This window comes from Balaenoptera musculus, chromosome 15 (assembly GCF_009873245.2).
Source record: "Balaenoptera musculus isolate JJ_BM4_2016_0621 chromosome 15, mBalMus1.pri.v3, whole genome shotgun sequence".
Classification (NCBI taxonomy): Eukaryota; Metazoa; Chordata; class Mammalia; order Artiodactyla; family Balaenopteridae; genus Balaenoptera; species Balaenoptera musculus.
The window spans coordinates 30,852,919-30,867,919 of NC_045799.1; the positions used below are offsets into that span (position 1 = coordinate 30,852,919).

At 55.8% G+C, this 15,001-nt stretch overlaps 1 protein-coding gene across 2 annotated transcripts; it reads right to left on the reverse strand.

The window, feature by feature from the left end:
• Positions 1-72: 72 nt before the first annotated feature.
• C15H20orf27 (chromosome 15 C20orf27 homolog) lies at positions 73-13,983 on the reverse strand. Of its 2 annotated transcripts, none has more exons than XM_036825681.1 (6): positions 13,798-13,983; positions 6,696-6,812; positions 5,130-5,272; positions 1,972-2,110; positions 986-1,108; positions 73-748 (listed from the first exon to the last, which is right to left on the reverse strand). In XM_036825681.1, the coding sequence occupies exons 2-6, from the start codon at positions 6,712-6,714 to the stop codon at positions 648-650; spliced, it is 525 nt and encodes a 174-aa protein (XP_036681576.1). In that variant the 5' UTR covers positions 6,715-6,812; positions 13,798-13,983; the 3' UTR covers positions 73-647. The 2 variants fall into 2 exon arrangements, with proteins under 2 accessions (XP_036681576.1, XP_036681577.1); XM_036825682.1 differs by having other exon boundaries at positions 6,696-6,866.
• Positions 13,984-15,001: the final 1,018 nt, after the last annotated feature.

Consider the following 15,001-nt stretch of genomic DNA (forward strand, 5'->3'; position numbering starts at 1 on the left):
AAACTGTTCCTTGGCCCTTCTGTAAAGGATTGGGCATTCTCAGGGCCCTGGAGAACAAAAATCCTGCTGGCCTCTGGTATCCACTGGAAGTTTTATTTCTTTAGGGTTTTATCCCAACCAGTTGTTTAAAAACCAAGTAACACAGACCTGGGGGGTAAGGATTGGGAACTGCACCTCCCTCCTCCTCACCATGGACGGCAGTGGGAAAGAGGGAGGGGACAGGAGAGGTGGCTAAAGCAAGACAGCAGCAGCAGTAATGGGGGCAGCTACACCACAGAGCCAGCTCCCTCCTCTCCTAGGCCCTGGCTAGAGCCCCTATGGCTTGGGGTAGGGGGGTGGGTAGAACCCACCCCAGGCCCTCTCCATCCCTCCTCAGAGAGCCTCCTTGGAGGCTCAACCCATTTCTTCCAGCAGGAGACTGAGGCACACAGAGAGGAGGAAGTGGGAGAGGAGGATGCTGGAGAGGCAGGGAGGTGGCACAAATGAGGTGAGAGGTGTGGGCGAGGCTCCAGCTTGAAGGCCCTTGGACCCTCCACCTCCATGCCCATCCCTGGGAAGGGTGAGGAAGCTACATCATCACGCAGCATTTGGGGAGACGAGGTGGGGTTTAAGGCTGAGAGGCCCCGAGGCAGGTGGGGGCGAGGGCCTCAGTCGAAGCCGTGCCAGTCACTGTGCTCTGAGTCGTATTCTAGCTCAGCACCCACGCACTTGACACCATCTAGCAGCATGGGTGTGCCGTGGTGTCGGTCTGCAAGGCAGGTGACAAGTCAGTATGCCAGGCTGGACCCTGGCCCCACCTACTCCAAGGGGACTCCTCTACCTTCCCTCCTGGCTCTGCTAGGGGATGGGGAGAAAGGCACCCACCAAGGAGGTTGGGGATGGGCCGGGACAAGGATCCCTTTTTCAGACTCAAGGAGGGTGGAAACTCCTTGCAGCCAAGTTGGTGCCTCCCTCCTCTAGCCAGACCCGGGCCTCGAGCTCTCACCCATGACGCGTGCCTGCACCATCACGCGCACGCAGGTGCCGGTGCCACCTTCGCAGGCTAGCAGCATCTCCTCCTTGAGGACGCCCTCCTTGTGCGCTGAGTACTCACACTTGATGCTGTAACCTGCCCGGGCGATCAGCACCTCTGCGGCCTCCTGCCCCCAACCCCCAGCACTCACTGGTCCCCACCCACCACCAAGACCTCCAGAGGAGCAAGGATGGCCCAGGACCCTACCCCCAGGGCTGGGCGCACAGGCCTCAGGAACTTCCCATTCTTCATTGAGCTCTACATGCCTCTGCCTGCAGGCCAGAGGTCAAACTCAGGCTTCCAAGAGGTGGGATTCCCCAAAAAGGCAGGCAGGGAGAGAGGGTGATGGGGAGGGGAAAGGAGGGCAGGGCAGGGCTTGAGCAGATCTGGTGGCAAGAGGCCTGAGGGGGCTTGCTCAATCCACTTAAGGGTGAGGTCATTAGGCGGAGGTAGGGGGAAATGAAACTGAAGCTGGGGCTTCGGTACATGGTGAAACTGATACCCTAGCCTTTGGGAGAAGGGGGGTGCACTGAAGCTGGCAGGGTATAGAGAAGCAGTCCCAAGCCCAAGCCCAGGTCTGGCGGGTGCTGGGAGGTAGCTGCCCAGAGTCCCTGAGGTTCCAGTAGCTTTTTCCTGAGGTACAGGCAGAGGGAGGGCTAGAGGCCCAGAGCCAGTTCCTCAGTGGCTCCCATCGTCCCATTAAGGTAACTATCAGGCGATGAGCAGACATAGGCCAACTGTGTGAGCCCATGGACTTCTGTCCAGGGAGTGAGGCCTGGGGCATGGGACCTGCCAAGGTGCCACACTGCAAGACCATAAAGAGGCATCATGTCCGCTGATTGCTGAGCTGCCCATCAGCCCTAGATGGGGGAAGGAAGTACCCCATGCTCTCACTCCCACTCACACCCAGGCCCTGCTGGAGGAGGGCAGGCTTCCAGCATGCCAAGCAGGGTACGCACCTTCTGGGATGGGCATGACGCTGAGGAGCTTGAGGTGCAGGCTGGGGACAGGTGCCTCTCGGACCTCCTTGCTCAGCCTGCGCACTGGGGGCAGAGTGAAGGTAATCTCATACCTGTGCAGGATCTTCAGGAAGCCAACCTGCAGCAGGAGGGGTGGGGGAAGGAGGCACCTTCACTTACAGTCTCCCCCAGGGCCCACCCAGGTTGTGCCACTGATGATCCTGTGGGGCCCTACACTTGCTTCCTTGACAATCCCAGGGGAGCCTGACTCCCTCCATCACTCTAGTTGGTCCACACCCCTGGCCGGGTAGCTGCAGGCCCTTTCTCCAAGGACCCCATCCCTACAGCTTGGCCCACACACTCCTCAGCATGTCTCATGAGCCCTGAAGTTCCTCGGTGGCCATTTTATAGATGATGAAATGGAAGCTAGGAAATGACTGGCTGAAGGCCACAGTGTGGTCAGGGTATAGTCCTCCCTGGACCTCTTGGCTACTGCTGCCACACGTGGCACACAGCAAAGCACCAGCCATTGCCCACATGGGAGGCTCAAAGCCCCACGACAAAGGCCATCCACCTGCTCCCACCACTACCAGCATGTGGCCACAGCCAATAGCCCAGGGACTTTGGTCCTCTAGTCATGGTGGGGCCACCAGGCAACACAGATAGCACAAGATGGAGGATGGGATAGAATTAGAAAAGCAGACACTAGACCAGCTGTGTCAGTCCAAAGCTGGCCCACAAGACTGGCACCAGCCATGGAACCTGGGCTCCGGCCCACCCTGCTGGCACATGAACATGGATTCCTGCCTGCCCACTCAAAGGCTCACTGTGTCCAAAAGCCCTGATTCGCAGCCCGAGCAATTTCTGTTGTTCATACACAGAGCTTGGCCATCCTTGGAAACTCCAGTCATGTGAAGGGTCACAGGTCAGGGTGACTGTTGGGGAGGTAGGCTAACTGGAGTGCCAGTCCAGGAGGTGCAGGGGTGCATGCTGTATCCACAGCTCACATGGGCACATACTCTCCTGTTCAGTTTCAGGAAATGGATGGCCCTGTCCTTTGGGGGAGCAATTAGCCTTTCAATGAGATCAGATGATGTCACTGCATGATAAAGCTCAGTCCCTGTGGCCCCCACACTCTGCTGGTAGAGGGCACACCTCTCAAGAGGGCTTTCTGGCTGTACCTGCCAATGGTGACCCTGTGATCCAGCTGTATCATTTGCAGAATTTTCCAGGGGAAATACTCAGAGATGTGCAAAAAAAAAAATACTCATCACTGCCCTATTTATAACAGTACAAAACCGTAACACCAGGAATAGGGAACCAGCTAAATCAATGATGATACATATAGTGGAATACCAGGCAGTTGTAAAATCTCGTGGAAACCACCAGGAGATGGTTCACAACAGAAGCAAGCAAAACACAGTGCGTACACTGTGATACCAGTTTTTCATTTTTGGAAACAAAGCTAAAAAAGAAACTGGAATAACACACATCAAAATATTAACCGTAGTTATTTCTGGATAGTATGATTGCGGGTACTTTTAAATATCTTTATAGTTTTCTCTATCTTCCAGATTTTCTCTAATTACATGAATGGATTTTGCAATGGGAGGCAGGGAGCTATTTTTGAAAGTTTGGGTTAATTATGTTTATTCCCTTGGGGAAGTTGTCAGCTCTTGGAGGAAGAGCAAGGGTTTTAGAGTTGGGCAAACAGGTATGACTCTGGGCCCCTCCTCAGGGTGGTCTCAATAAACCAGACACCATCCGCATCCTCACCGCCATGCCCTCCAGGGCTCAACTCTGGAGCCCTGATTTATTGTCCAACCTGAGGGCCTCACCCTGTTTCCCTCCAATCCATCCCCTCCAGAGACTTCCTCCTGCCCCTCCAAAGTGGATGTGGGATCCAGCTGTGTGTGTCCCAGCAGTAGAGGAGCCAAGAGTGTATGAGCTGTGGCCACTCAGAGAGGAGGAGAGGGGAAAAACATGGGGGTGATAAATACTGCTGCAAAGAGCCTAAATCACCCAGAGGTTTGGCAAAGAAAAGTAAATAAAGTCACACCTTGTTATCAGCATAATTAGCCTCACGCCTGAGTGACATACATACATCCTTCCATTTCCAACTCTTTGGGGTATAAATTGTCTCTACTTCAGAGAAGGGAAACTGAGGTGACCTGCCCAAGGTCAGAGTCAGAATAGCAGGCCTGGACCTGAACCCAGGCCTGTGATACCACAGCCTTGACACCTGCCTTCCAATTGCAATGGTTGGGGTGATGCCGATGATAACAAAAGCTCCACTCCCATTCAAGTAATATCCTAAGTCAGTGGTCCCCAACCTTTTTGGCACCAGGGGCCGGTTTCGTGGAAGACAATTTTTCCACGGACCAGGGGGTGGGGGTGGGGTGGGTATGGTTTCGGGATGATTCAAGTGCATCACATTTATTGTGCACTTTATTTCTATTATTATTACACTGTAATATATAATGAAATAATTATACAACTCACCATAATGCAGAATCAGTGGGAGCCCTGAGCTTGTTTTCACTTGCCACTTGCTGATAGGGTTTTAATATGAGTCTGCAAGCAACTGATTTATTATGGTCTCTGTGCAGTCAAACCTCTCTGCTAATGATAATCTGTATTTGCAGCCGCTCCCCAGCACTAGCATCACCACCTCAGCTCCACCTCAGATCATCAGGCATTAGATTCTCATAAGGAGCGTGCAACCTAGATCCCTCGTATGCGCAGTTCACAGTAGGGTTCCCACTCCAATGAGAATCTAATGCCGCCACATCTGACAGGAGGTGGAGCTCAGGAGGTAATGCGAGCAATGGGGAGTAGCTGTAAATACAGATGAAGCTTCGCTCACTCGCCTGCTGCTCACCCCCTGCTGTGCGGCCTGGTTCCTAACAGGCCACGGACCATTACTGGTCCGTGGCCTGAGGGTTGCGAACCCCTGTCCTAAGTGCACTCATCTTATCACAGTCTCACACTTCCCATTTTACAGACGGGGAAACCAAAGCCCAGGGAAGGACAAAGATGTGCCTATGGAGCCAACTTAGAGGAAATGGAACAGGCTCAGGAAGCCAGGCAGGGCCAGGGAGAAGACAGAGGGAATAAGGCTGATGATGGCGGGGGTGGCGGGGGAGATGCACACATACCTTGACCAGAAAGCTGCTGTCGCTCTCTTGGGTGACCATGACCACAGAGTCATGCAGCTTCTCATCAAAGTGGACGTGGCTCTGGGAGCCTTCTGCATCATGGCCTGTCGCAAAGCGGATACTCCGGACTCTGGGCTTATTGCCTACGAAGAGAGTGGGAGAGGGCTACCAGGGCTGTTGCCTTCACCTATCCCAGTAAACTACTCCACCGTGTCACCTCCCTGCCCTCTGCGACTGCCCTTCACATAATCCAGCATCCACTGCTGGGCTAGGCCACATCCTACTGGACAGTGGCGATGATAAGGCTTGAGGCTCCCACCTGCCCCTACCTGCTCAGTCCTCCCACAGAAAATACTCATCCTGAGAGAGGGTTTGGGGGGGGGATTCAGGGATTAGCTAATATGACCCTTCACTTAGAGGGAATGGGGCTGACAGGGAAGAGACAGTCCTCCCGACTCCAAACACCAAGCAGTGCAGGACTCAGCCCCAGTCCTCAGGATACCCTGCCCCATGCTCTCCTTCACAGTGCCAAGCGCCCCATCTCTGGGACCTCCTCTTCCAGGTCTGTCAGTACCTGAGGCCCCCTGCCTGCCCCTCCTGCTGACCCAACTTGAGAGAGGAGAAGGGCAGAGACAGGAATGGGCTCTATGGGACCTGCCTGGGAGTGGGAGAAACAAACAGGGTCAAAAACCACACTCAGTCCTCCTAGGAGGGGCCGCAGCTGCCTCTAAACCTCATCACTGATCACTGGCAGGTAAGAAGGAAGAACCCAGGGGAGCCTCCAGGACCCCTCCCAGAGACGCCTTTCCCTCCTCTGCTTAACTCCTCACATGGCCCGCGGCTGTCTCCAGCTGGGTCAGGTTCTCCAAGGCCAGGAAGTCAGGGAGTTAAGGCAGGCAGAGCAGTGGGAACTGGGCTGAGGGCCTGCGCCGGGGGAGGCTAAGGCTGAAAGAGGCCCATCTTGCCAAGAGCATGACCCCAATCCTCTCTGACCCCCACAGCCCCTAGGGCTCCCAAGAGCCCTACCCAGAGTCCTTTTGGTGGGAGGGCCTGGGCCAGCCCTTGCCTGGGTTCTTGCACACTCAGTGGAGGGCCAGGGGGCCAGCCTGGCATTTTCACATTCCCCGCTGAGCCCCCCAGACTTGACCCTCATATATCCTACCAGGCCTCTCTTGCCTAAAACCTTCTATGAGCACTTCTGGACTCTGAATGAAACCCAAATTCCTTTCCACAACCTGCTGTGGCCCTACCCACCTCAGCAGCCTCAGTGCTCACCCAAAGCCCCCTGTGCTCCCCAACCCCCACAGTGGAACAGGGAGGCTGGAACATGGGGCCATGGAGGCACACACCTCCAAAGACCAGCACACCATGGAGCCAGCAGGGGTCCCCAGGTTTGGCTTGGGTGTCCCCAGAACAAACACTGGTGTAATGTAATTAGTACCTCACATTCAGACAGACACACACACACACTCACAGCCAACGCAGGCCCCACATGCAGCAATGCCCCTTCCCACCAGGGCCCGCTGGAAGACGCTACAAACCCCGCCAGACCAGGCAGGCACTCACCCTTGTTGGCTGCAGCCATGGACGCCCTCCCTGCCACAGAGTGAGACACGCAGCTCCTGCCAGACACCACCGGTCAAGCTCAGCAGCTTCCCATGCTCCAGGGACACCAGCAGAAGCCTGATGCATGGGGAGTGGGGAGGGCAGGGGTCAGGGTCACCAATGGGCCTGTGGCTAGGGGAGAGCAGAGAGTTCCCTTTAGGAAGGACTCAAACCCCTGCTGCTCTCAGTAGCCCAAGTGGTACCTGCACCCCCTAGCAGAGGGGGCTTCTGCCCCCCCACTCCTCCACCCACTCCCCACATTCACCAAGAGCCCTCACCCTTGCCTGACACACTACTGACCCAGGGCCTGGCCAGCATGTACTGAGCTGCAGCTTCTGGGTGCCAAAGCACCAGCACAAGCCTCTTGTGCCCAGCCCACCTGAGGCTGGTGGGAAGAGGCAACCAGCAAAGGAAGGGGACTTCACTGGCACTTTCCAAGGGTCAGTTCTGGTGCTGGTAACCCAAGGGTTGGCCCATCCCAGACACACAGGCTGTACCATCCTACATCCAGAGACCACAGTATTCACGTTGCACAAGTGGATCCAGGTCAGAGTTAACAGTATGCTTGGAGGGGGGCAAATATGGGGACTCACATAATAAAACATGTCCTCAGAGCTTTCCCTCCGAGTGATTGGTCAGGGCCATATACAGAACAGATACCCATGAAGGGGTTGCCGTCCATCGAAACCCACCATTCAGACTCTGGCTTGACTACAATCCGGCTGGCCTCCCAGCTCAGCTCCCCAAGGGCAGCCTCAGGGCAGAGACTGTGGGAGGCGCCTCCAGGAAGCCTGTGTGAGCAGCCAGGCCTCTGAAAGACTGGGCTGAGACCATCTCAGCATCAAAAAGAATAATAAGTGCAACTGATGGAAACAGATGGAATTACATAAAATCAGAGCATTCACAGAGATTACAAAAAATGGGAGAAAGCAAAACAAACAAACCCAAATCCTCATTTGTCACTACTGACAGTAGCAGTGCCCTAACTCTCTACTGAAAACTGGCAATATAGAGAACTAATTCAGCCTGTCTCTTGGCCTTTCCTATAACCAACTTGCCCTGGTGGTTAAAGGACAGCTCTTCTTTAACAAAGGAATGACCAACTGCTAAATAATTCTGCAACCCCCAAAACACAAATGCTAGGAGCAACACTAATCAGTGGGTGCTAAACCAGTAAGGCAAAGGTTGAAATGGATGCTCACATATGCACAAGTGCCACTGACAGATGACCTAGGGTTAAAGGGAACGAGTTTGCAATGGAGGGATGTGACATCAGCCAGTCTTGCATTAGTCAATCTCCTCTCAGAGTGGGACAACTGGACACACTGATGCCTACTGATGTGAGACGGCACCAAGTCACAGCATTGCTAACAGGGCAGCCCCGCCCCAAATGTCTAACCTGCATCTAACAAGCCCCTAGAACTCCAACTTCAGCTTACCAAAAACACAGAGGCCAGCAGAATAAATTAAATGACTCCACGAGAAAGCAAGGAGACAAACCCAGAAGGCAGGATATTCTACAGGACAATTGACCTAATTTTTTTCCAAACTGTAAGAAGAAAAAGGAGGGAGGTTGTTCTAGATAGGGGATGGGCCAACTACAGCCTGTGGAGGCCGCCACTGTTTTTTGTAAAGTTTTACTGGCACACAACCGTGCTCATTTGTTTACGTGTTGTCTAAAATTGCTTCTGTTTTACTTATTTGTTTGTTTGTTTTGCCTTGCCATGCGGCTTGTGGGATCTTAGTTCCCAGACCAGGGATTGAACCTGGGCCTGGCAGTGAAAGTGCTGGGTCCTAACCACTGGACCGCCAGGGAATTCCCTAAAACTGCTTCTGCACTAAAGCAAAACTACTTTGAGTAGTTGCTACAGAGGCCATAGCCTGCAAAGTCTATAATATTTACTATCTGGCCCTTCACAGAAAAAGTTTGCCAACCGCTGTTCTAAATTAACACACAAAGAGACCAAGAATGGGAAAACTGACCTCTTTTTTTCCACCACGTCAGTTTCAAGAAGAAAAATAAATGGGGTAGGGGATTTCTAACTATCTATAAAAAGAGACATTTAGGGGATAATTGGGAAATGTGAATGAGTGGGACTGGATCTTAGATGACATTAAGAAATAAAAGCTGATCAGTTAGGTGCGATAATGGAATTGGATTACGTAGAGAAGTATGTCCATATTGGTCAGAGATACACACTAAAGTAGAGATAAGTGAACGACGTTGGCTAGTCCAGGGAATGAAGAGACTAGCCAACTTGGGGTGGCCTCAGAGTTGGGCCTGTGGAGGGCATGACCTCGAGGCCCCCCAGGTGCCGAGCTGCCCTGAGAGCAGGCCTCACCTCCCTCCCTACTTCCCAATGCAAGAGAAGTCCACCTAGGCCCAAGCCTGGCCTCAAGGGCAGGGCAAACAGCCTGGGTACCAGGAGCCCGCATACGAGCCCTCAGGAGGTACAGGGAAAGGCAAGGCTTGGGTCTCAGGAATGCAGGAGCGGCCAGGGCAGAAACAGCCCCAGGTGAGTACTCTGGGGTCACTCCCAGAAGGGCAGCCCCTGAGCCCTGGAATGCTCAGCTGTCCCAGAGAGCCTGGCCCCTGGAGAGAGACCTGCCCTACCCTACCCACTCCAGCCACCCCCTGAAGCTGTGGACTCAGAGCATGTGAAACATGGCCAAGAGCAAGGGGCCAAGAGCAAGGGGACCCTCCTCCTACCTTGGGCAGAGGCTGCTCCAGCCACACCTCTGCAGCCAGGGGAAATGACAAGATGCCCCCATTTCCCAGGGCATTTCCTGGGAGGCCTGGATGAAACTCTTAAACAGTGGCTGGTAAGCAAAGGCTCCTGAGGCTCTTCATAAAACTCTCTTCACTTCATAAAACCCCAGTACACACAGGGTCCCGTCCCTGTCTTCCTCCCCCGTCCATTGCCTGTTGCCTGCCTGCCTGCTTTAACCCAGGCCATCCCCTCTGCCTGGAACAATCCTGCCCTCCACCCACACCCCAGCCTGGGTCTCAGCTCCAGAGGACATTTTTCAAGGTAGCACAACCCCATCCCACCACCGCCCATCCCAGGATAGACCTGAAAATCTTCAAAAAGGATCCCCTTTCTCACTTCTGGGATCATTTGATATCTATGTCCCCCACCTTACAAGGGCGGTGACTGTGTTTTTGCCAAACGCTGTGTTCCCAGCACCGAGCCCAGCACCTGACAGGGAGCAGCTGTGTTTAGTTTATATTTGTTAAATGAATGAATGACCAAACTAAGTGGAGCCCAAGCATGGGCCTCAGCTGGGCCCTCTAGGCAGATGTGGCACCAGGGCCCAGAGGCTCTCAGAAGAGGAACGCCCCACCTCACTCTTTAAGCCAACCCCTGCCCTGGAGGGCACTCCCTTCCCCCCATCTCAGAGTGGGGCCCCCCGATGGGCATCTTCTAGCCTGGCCACAATCAGCTGTTACCTGCCCCCTCAACCTTGAAATGGAAGGTCCACTGAGGGAAGGACCTGTGTCTCTTGCACTGCCCAGAGCTCAGGACAGAGCAAGCACTCAGGCACTGCCTTGTAACCCTTGGGCAATGAGAACGCAGAGCGAGGAGGCAAGTGACTTCAGGGGCCCAGAGAAGACTGGAAAAAGCTCCTTTCCCAGCAGAAAGCCTCTCTAGTCGCTGTCCCCTGTGAGCCAGACTCTCGTCCATGCACAATTCTTCATCAGAATCGGGAGGAGATGGCATCGGGCCTCCTCTTGCGGCAGCTGTGTCCATAGGGAACCACTTGATCCCCTTGAAACCCTAGGCCTCCTCCTGTGCCAGCCAAGTCTTCATCGTGGCCCAAGTGGCACAGCCCCCAAGAGGCAGCAGGGACATGGTCAAGACCATGATTTAAATTCAGGCTTCATGGCAAAGTTACTCCGTGTCTCTGTGCCTCAGTTTCCTCATCTGCAACACAGAAATAAGCAGTGGCCTCTTCCTCAGTGGGTTTGGTGCAGCTGGTGCCTAAAGCTCTGTGACAGTGCTCCCCACTCCACCCCCACCTTTGCAGAACAAATCCCCCAAAGGACTGGTTTCTGAAGCAACAGCAATTTCAGCATCAAAGAGGCACTTCAGGCCAATCCTGGAACAGTCAGGAATGGCCCTCAGGGTGGGCCACAGGGACTTCAGTCTTCTCAGAAAACAGCTCAAGGGACTTCCCTGGTGGTGCAATGGTTAAGAATCCACCTTTCAATGCAGGGGACATGGGTTCAAGCCCTGGTCCGGGAAGATCCCACATGCCGCAGAGCAACTAAGCCCCTGTGTGACAACTACTGAGCCTGCGCTCTAGAGCCCGCGAGCCACAACTCCCGAAGCCCGTGCGCCTAAAGCCCGGGTTCCACAACAAGAGAAGCCACCGCGCTGAGAAGCCCGTGCACCTCAAGACTAGCCCCCACTCGCCACAACTAGAGAAAGCCCACGCGCAGCAACGAAGACCCAACGCAGCCAAAAATAAATTATTAAAAAAAAAAAAGAAAAACAGCTCAAGGGCTGAGGGGCCTCCCTCTCCCTTCCTTCATCCTGCCTTCCCCTCCCCACCAGGTCTCCAGGGATTGCCAGAGAGCAGACTGCTGGGAGCCCACTATGCCCTACAACCAGAAGGACTCATAAAGAAGATGTGAAGAATATACAGCCCACTCCAGCGAAAAAAAAGACACCCCCACCTTTAGATGGGCTGTCAACAGGTCAGGGGTGGTACCACAGAGAGTCACAGGATGGGGAGGGCTGGGAAGCTGGAACAAGGGCCTTTGGGGACTCCTTCAGCTCTCAGTTAATCTCAGGGAAACTAGCGGAACCTTCTCTCTGGGAAACAGAGCTCCCAGCTCAGATCCCTCTCAGCTTTAGAGAGAAAGGCTGCTTCGAGGTTATCCTACCCAGGGCAGGGCTCAGCCAGGCCCAGTGGCACCTCTGGCACAAGGAGCAGAACAGGGAAATGGCAGCTGGGCAAATGGACGGATGGACAGTTACACAGGAACCCAGAGTTCTCAGCCCCTTAGATTCCTGCCCTGCACACAGAGTGCTAGCTGCTACTCCAGGCTGTCCCACACTGGGGCCCAAGGCTGGAGGGAGGGTCAAAGACAGTCTGTCCATGGCAAAGTGGAGCTCCAGAACCTGCCACCCTCTTGCCCTATACCTCACAGCTGCATCCCCACAGCACCTCTCTGCAGTCCCCAAACCCCAGGCATCGTAGGACCAGCCCCAGCTTGTCCTCTGCTTTGTGGCTAGGAACATGCTTCTTGGGGCCTCGTTTCTCATTCATTCCTAATCTCCATTCTCAACCTGTTCAAGTACTTTGAGCCAGGAACTCTACAATCTTCCACCCTCCCCACCCCAGCCTAGGACTCAGTCCTGGCTTAAGCACTCAGTCCCGCAGAAGCCTCTCATCAAAGCTCAAGCATGTAAAAAGAGCACCCACAGAGGCCACACTAACCTGCTGACTCCAGGACCTGACATAGGACTGGGCCCACATACCTAGAACAAGGCCTGGAAAGGCAAGGCTGGAGGTCAGGAGTGGTTGTGACAGTTTTACATCAACTCAGACTGGATATGACTCCATTTCCTCCTCCCTCCAGCAGGCCAAAGTTGCAAGAATAAGTATGGGTGTTTTCTCTCTTGAAAACGGGTGGAGGGCTTCCCTGGTGGCCCAGTGGTTAAGAATCCGCCTGCCAATGCAGGGGACATGGGTTCGAGCCCTGGTCCGGGAAGATCCCACATGCCACAGAGCAACTAAGCCAGCGCGCCACAACTACTGAGCCAGCGCTCTAGAGCCGGTGAGCCACAACTACTGAGCCCGCATGCCACAACTACTGAAGCCCACATGCCTAGAGCCGGTGCTCCACAACAAGAGAAGCCACGTCAATGAGAAGCCCGCACACCGCAACGACAGAGTAGCCCCCACTCACCGCAACTAGAGAAAGTCCGCGCACAGCAACGAAGACCCAAGGCAACCATAAATAAATAAATAAATTGATTAAAAAAAAAAAAAGAATGGGTGGAGCAGGGGTGAACTGAGGAAGGGACCCCCACCATCTCACACCCTCCTTTCTCCCCAAGAAGTGCTGCCCTCCTCTCCCCAGCATCTCCTCCCCACAACCTCTCAGGCCCCCAGCTAGAGGCTGCTCAGACCCCTCTAGCCTCCAGACTGCCTGCCCCACCCAGGTCCCAATTAGTAGAGGCCAGGCCAGGTCCAGCGGGTGACAGCTGCACAGCTGCAGGTGGAGCTTCTTCAGCTCCCTGAGCAGAGAAACGCCCTACCCACACTTCCCAAGGCGAAGATTCAAGATGAAAGGCAACCCAAGCCCACCCTTCTCAGTCCACCAGAGTTCCTGTTCACTAACAGGAACACTGGTCCAGAACCTAAACGAACCTTTCCTGCTCTGTGACAAAGGGGAGGTGGTGGCCAAGCTCCCAGAGACATCAGGGGCCTGGGTATAGGAATCTGTACCCTCTCCCGCCTCCATTCCCGTGTGTGTGGCGCCCCCATCCCCACCCCATCCTCATCTTCTAAGGGGACAGAGTCTGGACACCCTCCCCCCATCACACTCCTCCCGGGCTGCGAGGCGTCGGCTCTGTCCCTCATAATCCTGTGCCGTCCCCACCCTCATCTCTGCTGACGCTGTAGCCTCGGGAGCCCGTACTCCCCGACATCACGGCCCTCCCTGAAGGTGTCGAGCCACGCGAGGTTCAGAGGCTACTCGTCCAAGGTCACACATTGAGGCGATGACAATGGGGGGCGGGGCGCGGAGTTGCTGACGGCGCTGACCCCATTAGGCCCCCGCCCTCACTGTGTCACACGTGCCCCCGACAGCGCCCCGCGGAAAACACTCCAGCTCTACCACCTAACGGTCACCTGCGGCCCTGGGGCCTGACATCTCCCCAGCTCAGATGCCAGGGAGCCCTCCCCGTCCCGGGCCCGACAGCGGAACCCTCCAGCCCCAGCCGGATGGGGTCGCAGGCACCGACTACCCAGAACAGCGGCTCCGCTGGGAGGGGATCTCCGCGAGCGGGGCGGAACCGGGAGGTGGCGGAAGGAAGAGCAGTCTCACCGTGCGGGGAGCACCCCGAGGCCAGGACGGGCAGGGACGACCGCGGCAGCGGCGGCGGCAGCTGTGGCGGTGGCGGCAGCCGTGGCGGTGCCGGCAGCCGTGGCGGTGGCGGCAGCAGCAGGGTCTCAGCGCACAACCCGAGGAGAGAACGCTACGCCGCTGCCGCCCGCCTCAAGGGCACACCCCCCCGCCTCCGCCCATTGGTCGACCGAAGGGGTGGGGCGAGGGCACTTCGGACCACTAAGCGGGCCCCAAAGAACCGCCAACGGGCGTTGCGCCTCTGCGTCACCTGCAGGAGCCCCTGCGGCTGCGCCGTGCGAGCCCACGCCCCGGGGCCCGGCAAGTTCTCGCGATGAAGTCAGCCGGGGCGCTCTCTGTGGCCAGGCGGCAGGATACCGCAGAAGCGAGAGAAGGAAGAAGCGCCTTTAATAGGTCTTACGCGTGTCCACTTTCAGCCTGGGGGTTTGCACTTCCTGTCTCCGCCCAAGTTGGAAGGGGCGTCCCCTGGGCTCTGTCCCCTTGAGCGGCCGTAAGGTGGGGCTCAGAGCTAGGTGGGGCACCTGAAAGTCGCCTTTCTTCCGAGACTTCCAAGCCCGCATTGGCAGTCGATACGGGCATCGCTAGGTCCTGTCCGGGAGCGGAGGAACCCTCCATTCTTCCCGCTCTGCGATCCCCGGGTTTCGGCATCTTCCCCTTACGTCCCATCCCTCTGCCTCGGAGGAAGCGCTCCTGTGAGGACCTGAGACGCGTTCTGGGTGCCCTGCCGGCCCGGATAAGAATCAGAACAAAGAAGGCCCGCGGGGTGGGGTTTGGGAGAACCTGTGCAGGAGCTGCCGGGGACCGCAGCCTCTGCTCTCGATCTCCACGGAGGCGGTCGCAGTGGCAGGGGGATGTGCCTAGTTCAGCGACCCGGGGTGCGATGTGGGCGCCTGCACAGAGTCTGGGAGCAGAAACGTAGCCCTCGGATCTTTAAGGGTTCTAGCCGCTGCTGCGCCTGCAGGTCCTTGAACAACAACCCCTCCCGATTTCGCTGGCTGGAACAGGGTCCCTAAAGTACCCGCGGGGAACGGTCCCTTCTTCCAACATAACTAGGAGAGAGATGGTATGGGCGGCTTAAGGCCAGCTTCCTTTCAGAAAGAGCGGGGTCACTGCCTTTGGGGAGCCCCCAAGGCTCCTACCCTCCGCTGGATCCCTGTGGCCCCTA